This window comes from Halyomorpha halys, unplaced genomic scaffold, assembly GCF_000696795.3.
Source record: "Halyomorpha halys isolate HHAL.00 unplaced genomic scaffold, Hhal_1.1 Scaffold311.1, whole genome shotgun sequence".
In the NCBI taxonomy this organism is placed as follows: domain Eukaryota; kingdom Metazoa; phylum Arthropoda; class Insecta; order Hemiptera; family Pentatomidae; genus Halyomorpha; species Halyomorpha halys.
Genome location: NW_027106659.1, coordinates 161,393 through 174,836, shown reverse-complemented (window position 1 = coordinate 174,836; position 13,444 = coordinate 161,393). Strand labels below are relative to the sequence as shown.

Below are 13,444 nucleotides of genomic sequence, written 5' to 3'. Positions count from 1 at the left end.
ATTATACGGTCAATTATTTTTATATATTTATAATATGATTTGTGAATTAAAATAATGCAAAAAAAAATATATAAATTATCAACAATAAAAATCCTCAAAATTATGTTAAAATTTATTCAAACATGTAATTTACTTATAAAATGCTTTTAAATATATATAATAATTCATTTTAAAACGGTATTAGACCTAGAAATTGTAAATGACATAACTAAGGTGAGATTATAACATAAATTTTTAATCTTTATATTTTTATTTATTTACAATTCACTTTGAAACATTTTATTATGATACAATATAATAATTACACCCTAGCAGTACTGAATTGTAATATTAAATAGAATATTTTTCTAAAGAGTTTTATTTTTATTTGTATTCACATATATATTATTATGTTTATATTTTTCAGTGGCAACAAATTGTATATTTCAATACCCACTATTTATGTGTACTTTAAAATATCTGTACAATACATTCAAGATAGGATGAAATTTACTATAAAAGTTAGTTTACTAATAAAAGTTCCTCATATTCAAACATGTGTTGTAACATTTGTAGCCGCTCTGAGGATTATATCACAGAGATGTTCTAATTATAGATTGTTTATGCCGCTTGAGGTTTCTAACAATAAATTTTTTTTTCTAGGCTTTGGATGCCTTGAACAAAAAGGATTTGACTGAGATCAAATCTTATGGTAGGCCACCTCCAAAAGTGGAAATGGTAATGGAGGCAGTGATGGTACTACTTCAGGCGGAACCGAGCTGGGCCGAGTCGAAAAGGCAACTTGGTGATGTCAACTTCTTAAATAGGGTAAGTTGGAGAGGTAACATTCTGTATTAATAATTAATTCAGACAAGATACGGATTGCTTTGAATTTTAGTCATAACTTGTAATTTAAGTGATGAAATATCAATATAAGTTCAAAGTTCAATCTGTATATGCTCATCCTTGAAAATAGACCGAGGCCTCAGTCGCTACGCTCATAGGAGAGTAGCAAGCTGGTTTTCGAATAGGACATCAAAGAGAAGATCACATATTCTTCCTGTAAAATATTGTAATATGCTCTTTTTTAGTAAATAGTATATTTTGATGTATAAAGGGTTTTGATATGTTTTATTTTATGTATAATTTTAATATTGTTATTTGTTATTTTAAATGAAAAAGCAAGCTAACCAGTTTTCTTTGTCTAAAAGAAATACGTTGTTTTTTTAAACAAGAAAGATGGCGGTGCACGTCCTTCCAAAGTGTTCGTTGGGTTGTTTGTGTTAAGATGGACTGAAGTTTTTCAACCTTTGTTGTTTCTATACAGTAATTATAGAAAAAGAAAAATCAAACATGAAATAGAAAAACATAACAATTGTCAATAGACTGTTTGCATCACAAACCATGGCAAGTAAAGCGGATCAATTGTAACAAAATCGATTATTTTGGATTGATCAGTAAACATCGAAGATAGCGGAGAGGAGATGGGCATTCTGAGTTAGGATTGCCTGGTGAGAGGATGTACTTCGGCTGGAAGCGGGAAAGCTTGGAAGCCATTGTTAGAAGAGAGGCAACTTGTCAAACAAGAGGAGGAAGCCATTTTTGGACGCTAAGACAAGAACAATAGAAACAAAGAAGATTGTGACATTGGTTAGTTTTGTTATAACTAAATTTGAATACATTGTAAAATAGATATTAATTAATTTAAGTTAATAGTAAAAGTGTTTGTATTCTGATTGCTAGTAACCCGCCCTGAGATATAGAGTCGCTCTTTTTATATAATAAAATTAAGAGTCTTATTATATAATAAAATTATATTATCTATTTGATTTTAAAGTATTTAACTTGAACCCAAGTATCTTTTATATTTGAAGAAAGTTATAAAACGAGTAAAGATTCTTTTTATTTTATTTTTAATATTTTTAAAATTATTACAATATATTGTCTCTGTCCAAATGTGAAATATGGTAGACACTAAGAATTAAGAACGTTCCAAGAAACCATATACCAAGACCAAAAAGGAATTTCAGGCTATATGGACCGGAGTCTAAATATTTTAACATATCAAGGGGGAGTGAAACAAGGGGACAGTCTAAGCCCCAAAATAACATCAATTTATAAAAGAGAAACCAATCTGACGTTTATAGGATAAAGAACTCTACTTCCAGTGATGATCCAACTCTTTCTTTATGTGGATGACTCATTACAGACTCTATAGAGAAGTTGCAGCAGGCTGTAATGAAATGGAACAGAGAGGTTTGTTGAAAAAGTATGTTCATCAGCTCTAACAAAAGCAAAATCGTGCAGGTAGGAAGAGTAGAAGATGTTCAACTGTAACAAAGAAGAAATAGAGGTTGCATCAGAGTTCCCCTACCTTTGTACAGTCATTGAAAGGTCGAGGTTAAAGTGGAGCTCCTCTTGTTTAAGTTAGTATACTTGCTGTACTCCTATATGGAGCTGAAACTTAAATATTAACACATAAACAGGAGAGTAGACTGACAGCTGGGTTCCTCAGAAGGTTTGTGGGTAGAACCAGAAAGGACTGCATCAGTAATGACAGTATTAGGGAAGAACTGGGAGTTCTATCGATGAAAGAAGTCCTGTAGGTTCGCACTATAAAGACCATAGTCTATGTTCCAGATGGAAGAAGACCTCAAGACAGACCAAGGATGTACCTGGATTATGTCAACCGTCTGTGCAAGAGCAGAAGTAAAGATCTCCCGCATACGAGAAACATGGTAAGAGACTGCGAATAGCGGTAGTCTTAGCTTGACGTTCCCCTATGCTTATAAAGCACTAGTGAGTGGTACAAAAGAAGAAGTCTAATAAATAGTTTGTTTTTGTCTTTTATATATCTTTTTTGACTGCACCTTTTACTATAATAAATAATTATATTTATCTGAAGTAAATTGAATTTGTTTATATTTATGAATGGAATATGGTCCAGGTGTGGTCATAAAAATTTTCAAATAGTAAATGGGTATACTATTTTTATAGTGAAAATAGATACCCATTTACTATTTGAGTTTTTTTTTACTGCACCCGGACCATATTCCATTCATCTATACACACGGTCAATCAATAATCTTCCTGTTTATATTTATGAATGCATTATATTCAAATGTCAATTTATAAAGGTCCTCTTATCAGTTTAAGGTTAGTTTCAGGATTTGCAAATTATTTTTTTTTATGTAAGTAAAATTTTATTATAAATGAAATATTAATTTTTCTGTATTTTATTATTTATTGTAGCTAAAAAATTTCGACAAAGATCATATACCCGATCCAGTTCTGCGTAGTATAGGAAGCTTAATAAGAAATCCTGATTTTGATCCGGAAAAAGTCGGAATAGTTTCGACTGCAGCTAAATCTCTTTGTATGTGGGTCATCGCAATTGAAAAATATGGAAAAATATTCAAGTATGTCAGTTTATAAGTCTTTAGAATATTTCAATGAAGATGAATGTTATTATATTATTTTTGCTTTATAGAATTGTTGCTCCCAAAAAAGCTAAACTTGATGAAGCTATGTCATCTTTAAGAGCTAAACAAGCTATTTTAGCCGAAGCACGTGGGAAATTAAATCAGTTATTAGAACTGATGAATAATCTTCAAAAAGCTTATGATGAAAAAATGAAGCAAAAAGAAATACTTCGCTTGAGGGTATTTATATTTATTAATTTATACATCATCCATATATTATAATACAAAGTTATTTATATTTGTATGTTTATTATGATGAAGGGTAACTTTATATTTTTACTGATTTTCAATGTCATGATTGTTTTAGTATTTATATCTTGGACAGTAAATTTAATCAGTTGACAAATTTAGTTATAAACCCTTTTCTTAGTTATAAGTAATTGTCAAGCAATTTATTTATATTGCTTTAACCAGTAATATTATGGTGTTCCAAAAGTTTCTTTCTCTTCGCGCTATGACTGGCCTTATCTGTCTCTGTGTAAACATGAAGGCTTTTCTATTAGCGGTTTATGTCATCGGTTTCAGTTGCCCCAGAGCTTTTTTACTGTACCTTTTGTTTGTGCCAGTCTCTTTTAAAACTTTCATCCATAGCATTAAACATGGGCAGCGAAAGGTAACATTTATGGCATGTTATGCTTCATTGATTCAAAAAAAGTGATAGTGTAAAGAATACTGTAGACAAGATTTGTACCATGTATGGGGATGATGTTATAACTATTACAACTATTTACAATTGATTTAAAAGAATTAGAAAGGAAAATTTTAGTCAGGAAGATGAAGACCGCAACGGCCTCCCAAAGACGGATACAGACCTTATCAAGGCTCATTCCTCAAGATGAAATAATAAATTCTATGAAATACTGTCTAACTGGATCAATTGATAGCTGCCATAGCAAAAAACGGCCAGAATTAGTGAATTGACGAGGCATTGTTTTATATCATGACAACGTGAGAACACATATTGCATTAGTGTTATGAGAAAAACTCTTACAGTTTGATTGGGATGTTTTACCGCATCCTACATAATCTCCAGATCTCGCTCCATCTGATTATTACTTCTTTCTGTCCTTGAAAAATTCTCTTCGCAATAAGCTCTTTAAATTCATCAACAAAATAAAAGCGCTCCTCCAGGATTATTTCTTGTCGAAAATGCAACAATTTTTGAAAGAAGGCTTCCTGAGAGATAGAAGAAAGTAATAAAGCAGGGGTTTTATAAAACAAAATAAATAATATCTTAAACAGTATATAATGTTAATTAATTTCATAATAGAAAAAGGAAAGAAACTTATGGAACACCTAATAGATATTTACGTAATTTAATTATTTAAAAAAATTATAATTTGATCAAAATTTTGCTCCCTTGTGATATTTAATTAGGCTGAAGAACTGGAAAATAAGCTGGATCGTGCCAGTAAGTTGGTGGAAGGTCTTCTCGGTGAGAAAGAGAGGTGGGAGTTAACCATTCTTGAATTAGAGGAGGCGTTTGACCTGCTTCTGGGAGATGTCCTTCTAGGGACTGCTTTTACGTCATACGTTGGCCCGTTTTTGTCTTCTTACAGGGATGAGTTAGTAAACACCTGGATCAGTAAGGTACTTGCTAATTAATCTATATTTGAATCCTTAAAATAATCACTTATTGATATATTCAAAATGTTTTTCTGTTTGTCTTTATTACATTGTCAGAATATATATTGTTGTTTCTTTATTATCAGTATATAATTTTTTTATTATTATTGTTAATATTGTAATCCTAAATTTATTGAGAAATATAGAAAGCATATGTTCATATGCCCATGTATGTTTTTCCCCGCCATATTGTGCTTGTACCTTGTGTGAGTGAACTGAGTTTATGAGTAATAAAACCTTGTTGTCTCTTGAATCTAGTTTTATTTATTAACCAACAATTATTGTATTAAGAATAATGAAAATTTTATTTATTAACCTGTGTTATAGCGTACAGAAGGGGTTGGCTTAATAAGTAAAATAATTATCAAAATATAAATAAAAAATTAGAAAACAATAAAAATAATTTAAAAAATATCTTAATGAAATTTGAAAAATACTATCTAACAGTTTTTTTTTTTTTGGTTGGCTCTATAGGCCTTGTAGATCTTTGGCCGCCTGAAACAGTCTTCTCCACGCCTGCTGTTTTGGCCTACTGCTTTCCAGATTGCTGCATGCAGCTCTTATACATCTTAATTGATTTTATCTATCTATCTGGTATTTGTCCTCCCACATGGTTTCTAACCTACTATACTGGCATTGATTGTTGTGTAGAGGCGTCCTGATGGATTGCTTTGAGCCACATATCCCACCCATCTTAACCTCCTTTTCTTCATATCATGAGATATTGTCTCTGCGAGCTGTTAGTTCTTCTCATTTATGTGTTAACGCTCTGATCCCGGATGCTCCTGTAATTCTACGAAATACTTTCCTTTCAAATCGTGCAATTCTGCTTTCTAGGTAACTAAAAAAAAAAAAAGAATAAAAATACACTTGGTATAAGTTTTAAATATACAAAGACAATAAAATAATACTACTTAAAATATAACCAACTAAAATTACAATCTATAAAAAAATTTTTAGGTAAAAATTAAGATGCAAAAAAAATATAAAAAAGAAAAAAAAACTTTCTATAAATTACAGATAATCATCTTTCTTATTTTGTAACTAATAAAATAGAAATACACAAAAAAAAAGTCTTGATGTGCTAAAAGTAAAGTGAAACAATTTGAAAGATACTGGAATATTAAACTAATGATTAATCAATCAATAAGGAATCAAATAAAAAAAATTGTGATATTTTTAAATCGAGTTATCCAATCTTCATAATAGGAATATAAATATAGTGTTTGCTCTTCAAGTATGGACAAACAAGGTTTTTAATCAAAGTAGTACTGTTGTTTGTGTATGTTTGCACAAATGTGGTAACTATTGAATGAGCTTATTTTGTTTCAAACAAGGTTAAAATTGGTTTTTTCACGATTTGGGCATACATTTTTTTTTTTTTTTTTTTATTGCTTGAATATCCTTTCTCTATCAATAAGATCTTCATTTATAAAAGGGAATGGTCTAATCTTTGTCCACAATAAACTTTTTTATTAGTGGACCGAGTTACGTGCTATTTTTTTTCAAAATGTCCCTTGTACCAGAGGAAGGTTTAAAGATAATGAAATTCCAAAATTCTGAGTTATGAACAAAATTCAGTATTTTTGGTTTTTAGCTCAGAAAGTATATTTTTTTCACTGTTATTGCACACCAATTGATTCGTTTCTTACCGAAGAATAAGAAAAATACATTACCAGTTCTATTAAACTATATTATATTTACAAAAAAATTATTAAATCATAATTTGGCTCGGGGTAAATTACAAATTTCTGTTTTGTTCCTTATTGCATATATTGGTTTTTATTGCATAATTTATGTTACCTAATCTTTTTGGTTCTTTTTATAAGATTTAAAATACTTATTTAATCTGTCATGTGTATTTCTTAAATTTTATTATATCATTTTTATTTTTATTCTAACTATATATAAATTTAGTTTTTCTCCTTGTTGATAGCTCTAATGAAGAGATGAAAAGTTGGCCAAGACGTCAGCATGTTTGCATTAGTATATGGCAGTTGGCATATTAATTATTACATAGCTAGTTTTATTTTCTAACACTATATAGATAAATTTAGAAAGCCTTAAATATCATTGAATTATTTATTTTAGGCCAAAAGTATGAGCGTTCCAGCATCACCAAAGCTTAATATGGTCACTTTTCTTGTCAAACCTCCTGTAGTTAGAGATTGGAATATTCAAGGGCTCCCAACAGATAATTTCAGCATCGAAAATGGCATTATTGTTACCCGTTGTGGTCGCTGGCCTCTTATAATTGATCCTCAGTCTCAAGCATGGATATGGATAAAAACAATGGAAAAGCCAAATGTGAGTTTATACAGTTAAAGTTTTATCTTAGTTTAGTCAATGCTAGGATGATACCTCAACACATTCGGTTACTTATTACAATTTGAATCAGGCTATGCAATATAAAGCATAAGCGTTCTAGGACCTACTGAAAATGCACTAAGGGTCAAATTTTTATGATCATATTTGTTGCGGCCAACATATGGTCCACAAAACGATAGTTGGAACATGTGATTTTTATTAAGTCAAAAAACAAAACAACTACTCTCTATTGTTTTTTATATTGAAAATAGACAGACAACTTAACGTCTCACTACATACACATATCTTCTCTATTTTCTCCTCACTACACACTCGTAGTTGCCAGCATTCTGGCCATCTTCGCCAGCTAAATCATCTTAGCCATGGCAGGCGGACTTCCTTCATCTTCGACTCATCCTCCAAGAGGATATGGCGGGCGGACGTACATCCCTTTTGTGGATCTACTTCCACGAGAATATCTACTCAGAACAACCACAACCAGGGCCCCACCAATCACCGGTGAAATAAGACTTTTTTCTCTTTTGTTCAATTAATTTAATTTTATAATTGTGTTAAGCTTTCTGTTTTTTTCTAGTAGTATATTTTGTGTTCCTTTTTATTATGTTTACTTTAAAAATACAAAAATAACAAAATTCGACTATTCTTTTCTTTTCACGGTTGGGTTAGTAAAGGTTCCTTTTTGAATCCCTACCTGCCCTAACAATATTCTTAGATTTCTCCCTATCACCATCCATGGCCACGTAGTTGAATCTTTTTTTTCTGGCAAGAACTGTGGTCTATAAGATCTATTGTGCATCATCCACATTACAACGTTGTAGCGTTAGAAACACCACAATATTAGAACAAGCTTATTAAAGCTTGATATATGTAGATTATATGAACCTGAGTATACTTGAGGGATTGACCAATTCATACTGCTAAGGTTTCACAAAATAGTGTGAACCTCAACCCTGCAAATTGGTTACACTAATAAATAATGTGGTGTGCTGTTTCTTCCTCAGCATTAAGGAATCTGCACAAAGGTGATCCCGTTGAGGTTAAACATATGTTTATTAAGTCTACTGTGACCTATATAGGTCCCTATGTGTCGGATTTAAGTAATCCGAATTCTTCGGCTTTTATTTGAATCTATATAAAGTCGGGGTCGGGAGTCTCTGATTTTCCCCTATTTCCACGGACACCAAAAGACCCCGAAGACCGCCGCGACTGCAATGCCGCCCCAGCCTATACACCATGCCAGCTAGGACCTGGCCTGCCCCTACCATCACGCCAGAGTCGAGGACTTGCTGGCCAGCCACCAATCGAGGCAGACCTATAATTTATTTCTGCTAACAGGCGAAGACCACCATATTTGCCCACAGCACAACCTGGACGAGGGAAGCGGCTAGAGGACGTGACCGCGCCGGCGAAGACGTCACTCATATTATAAGCCATTGTTCCATCCATGAGACCACCCAAACTTGTTCTAATATCATACTTATGTCTATAAATAATTAATATATAATAATTAAAGCTATCACACTAACCCGAATTGCCAGGGTTAACATTTTGAATAAAGCTAAATATATGCATGTTATTAATTGACAGAAAAGTCTCACAATTTTCAGCCCCCCTTTTCTACCCTGGTTTTAATTTATTATAGTTTTAAAATACACTCGGGAAACCTGAAGTACAGCAAAAGTAAACACTATGATTTTCAATTATGAAGCAATATTTCACGTTGGCCCCTACTGGGTTTGTCCAGAAACATCTTTGAGTATAGCTGTCTTTTATTTAGCCATTAACACTTGGCTTTCAAGCCACAGGCTCCAGGGTAATAGGAGTGGTCTCAGGGCTACTCCCTCCTAATCTGTCAGCACGTTCGTTACCAGGAATGCCGCAATAACCCAGAAACAATTCAGTATTGATTTTATCATAACAACTCTAGAGCATGTAGCAAGTTTAGTAAGTGCCCCTATTGCTGTCTGGCTAAATAATAGTCATATCTTTCTTGTCTGTGTGCTGTTTCTGTAACTAACTTAAATGGTAAGCTTCACCCTAAGTTTTTCTCTTTCCACACCTTCCACCCTTTGCTCTTTCAATGTATAATTAGACAGTCTCACTTGTTGATTTCTGTGTGATACAAGGCAAAGAGAGGTATTTGGTGTTCTTCCTCAGAGTTTTCATCTCTGGTTTATTATAATAGTACAGTCAAACTATACTCGTAACCCTAGCAAGCAAAAAATAAAACCTGTTTTATATTAGTTATAACAAAAATATCCATATAGTCTCACACTTTTTTATTATTTTTAAACTATAATTAAGTATTAAGTATTGTAATTGACATTGTAAACTAATTATTACAATTAATGTAATTGTGATAATAGTTATTGACTGATGATAAATTTGACAAAGGCATAATGGCCTGCAACAGTTTGATAACCAATGTTTGACTACGATAGTGTGAATAAGTTGATAGATCCTTGAGAATGGCCGGAATGGCTGAAATGTAGGGGTTTAAAGATAATGAAAAAGTGTTGAGGCCAAATGGATGTTTTTGTTACAACTAATAAACAAATCTTTCTCAAACATGATATTTCATTATATATACTGTTTTATATTGTTAATACCTCCTACATCAAGTGCATTTGGAGTTCGTGGGTTTGGGAGGGAGGGAGTTGTATGAGGTAGAACCATGTGATTTATAAGTTTTGCTTATACTTCAAGAACTAATGGATTTTATGAAAAATGATTTCTGTTAAAAAAAAAAAAAAGGCCATTCATAGCCGAGTGAGTTGAAGTCCCAACTTTAACTTGCTCATGACTGCAGCAGCGCCAGTAGGAATCTGGCTTGGGGGATTGACTTTTATTTCTGTGGCCGTCCCACAAAACGAAAACATGATCCCCTGTCATGGTTAGAATAGGATGGTAACCTATAAGTTAGAATATAAATTGAAGATTCGCTGTTCAAGTTTATTCCATATCAAAGCACATCATTTTATTTCTTTAAATAAGCCCTGTTGAGATTAACCTCCATTATTATCTTTCATTCCTCATTAATAACATTACTACCAATTTTCAACCTATTTATATCATGGCACAAACAATTTTTTAAAACTGTTAAGCATTTAAAAGTATTTATTTATCAATATCTGTATTTGCAGGGTTTAAAAATTGTCGACTTTGGTATGGCAGATTATATGAAGATAATAGAAGTAGCTATGGAACTAGGACAACCTGTTCTTCTGCAAAATATTTCTGAAGTTTTAGATCCCGCTGTTACTCCCATTCTCAATAAATCATTAGAAGTCAAAGGTTAGTTCAAACTTATTTCTTGAACAAATCAAAGCTTATGCATTTCTTCATACTTTTTTTCTTCTGGTTCCTATACTAATATACTACAATAATATACTATAGTGCACTAATATACTAATAATGATAATAAATAAAGGCTCAGCGAACCTGAAGATTCTATGCCAACACCATCAATTGCTCTCTATATGCATCTACCCAATGATGCTTCGCCAAAACCAAATCTACCAGATTAGTCATTACGGAATCCTTCCACCTAAAGTTTAGTTTATATCTCAGACCTATTACCTATCAAATTAGGTTTTATTAATTAGAGTTAAACTCTTCAGCCTTACATTCCCATCTTATTTACCACAATGCTGTCACCTGCATTATATTAACCGGTTAGATTTCATGAAATTCGGCATTGTGAGGCCTTCTAAATACTCCGATACACTTAAGAGAAAATAAAACATGTATAGCAGAAGCATCCTAAGCAGCTGAGTTCTGCACTAAATATAAAGTGAAATTGCCAAGTTCTAAATCTGCCACTCTACTTGACAAGCAATAAGCAAACTTAATTGTGTGAAACAGTAGGCAAAGTAGTTTTGTCAATTGAATCTCTGACTATACATATACTACTATATATACTATATATATTCCAAGTATTGTGGAGGGAACCAAGTGATTTAAGTGCTAAAAGATTTGTATTTATTTTAAATTGTAAAGAACATTGAGAGGGAACAGCAGATAAGTATGGTCAAGCAGGCAGTTCCATTTTTTTGCACTTGTTTCAACTGACTTGCAATTCTTTCTGGGGCTAACTCTATTAGATTATAGAGGCACGAAGATTATTTTTAATTAAAGGAATATGTTCCAGGTTATTGTCAAAATAACTCAAATAGTAAATAAAATATTTATAATGAGCCAACGTTTGCAAGGCTTGCTTGATTAGGGTTAAACAAGATACAAACAACTAAAATTATTTTACAGAGCTAGATAATAAGATAACACAAAATAAAAGTAGACTAAAGTGTGGCTAAAAAGTATGTGAAAATTTATTTAAAAATGAGCAAACTAAATTAAAACAAGATGTACAGCGAAAAGTATAAATGAACAAGATATACAAAAAAATTATCAGATATGACTTAAAATCGGAAATAATAACAAATAAAAAGTAGATTAAACATAAATATAAAAATACAGTACACTACTATATTTGCTTGCTTCTTTCCTCTACCAAGTTGTCCAATCCCGCCGTCCATCATACACCTCTGATATCCTTCAATTTAAATTCTCAGTGCATTCCTGCAATACCCGCTCACAGCCTTCAGACTTATATGTAACTACCCATCGAACCGCATCCTTTGGTAGATCTTTTCTCATCTGTTCCTCTTCCCTATGGAATTCTATTCCCTCCTCTATTCGTAGTTCTAATACCCTTCCAATCTTCAAATCCCGTATCTTTGACTACCTTCTTTCCACCCAATTCTAATAAGAATAACAATTAAAAGTTGCAAATACGGTTTGTAAATTTTTTTTTCTTTTTATTTATTATCAGAAGTGTTAGTCATCTTATGTTTTATGATATGACATATGGTTTTATTTTATTTGTTCTATTCTTATTTTATATATTCTGTTAATTATTGTTGTTCATTTTTTCATAAAATTCATTATTTTATTATATTTCATGATGTTTTATAATTTCATTTTATATTTTACTCTAAGGCTCTTAAGCCTGATTTTGACGCCTGTATATTATTCTAAGGGATCAATCCCAGAATAAATAAAGAATATTATTATTACTAAAAGACAGAAAATTGGAGAATTAAGAATAAAATAAAGGTTTAGAAAAAAGGAAAATAGGACACTATTTGCTTTCAAAATGAAGGAAAGTAAATGAAGGTGCTGAAGGAAGATGCAAGGTATCAACAGGTAGGAGAGTGGGGGAATTAAGTTCCTGTCTAAGGTAGATAGCTAAGGTCTGCACTAATCTCTTAAACTTTTTGTGTTGGGGTAAGAGTGGACGGGAGAGGAACTAGTTTTTACTTTAAAATAATCATTGGAAGATCGTTGATTAATAAAATGAAGATGGTCCAAGAGCGTTTGAAATAACTCAAATAGTAAATAAACTATTTATTATGAACCAACGTTTCATCCCACTTTGAAGGGCTTCATCGGATGAAGGAAACGAAGGAAAGGCTTTAGACGGATGCGAGGTGTCAACAGGGTATGGGTGTGGAGAAATTCTGTTCTGAAAGAAATTTACTCTTGGAATTCCACCACTTCCCTACTCTGTTGACACCTTGCATCCGCCTAAAACTTTTTCTTGGCTTCCTTCATCTGATAAAGCCCTGCAAAGCTGGATGAAGCGTTGGCTCATAATAGTTTATTTACTATTTCAATTATTTTGACCGAAGCCAAGATCATCTTCCTTTTATTAATCACACACAGCCAATCAACGATCTTCCAATGATTATTTTTACGTAAAAAAACTCGGGTGTGTGGGTTTCGGCGCTTCGCGCCGAAACGCGCCTGACGTGGCAACTTTACACTAAATATTGGAATAATAATATTAATAAAATAGACACACAATATTTGAATCAAGATATTTATTTTCCTTTACAAATGATATTTATGTTTAACAATTAATTTCCATTATTCTGTTCATAATCGGACGATGGTACGAGAAATATGAGATGAGTGGCATCAATTCGGCTGTAATAATGATCAGAATACATCATTACCCCCACCACCGC

At 32.2% G+C, this 13,444-nt stretch overlaps 1 protein-coding gene across 2 annotated transcripts in view; it reads left to right on the top strand.

Moving 5' to 3' along the window:
* Positions 1–13,444, top strand: part of kl-2 (dynein heavy chain 2, axonemal kl-2) — a 192,858-nt gene that overhangs the window by 141,389 nt on the left and 38,025 nt on the right. For both annotated transcript variants that reach the window (XM_014421280.3, XM_014421281.3), the window contains 6 exons: positions 643–807; positions 3,232–3,398; positions 3,470–3,641; positions 4,839–5,051; positions 7,179–7,394; positions 10,559–10,709. In XM_014421280.3, the coding sequence (XP_014276766.1) occupies positions 643–807; positions 3,232–3,398; positions 3,470–3,641; positions 4,839–5,051; positions 7,179–7,394; positions 10,559–10,709 (1,084 nt within the window). The remainder of the gene's footprint in view (positions 1–642; positions 808–3,231; positions 3,399–3,469; positions 3,642–4,838; positions 5,052–7,178; positions 7,395–10,558; positions 10,710–13,444) is intronic.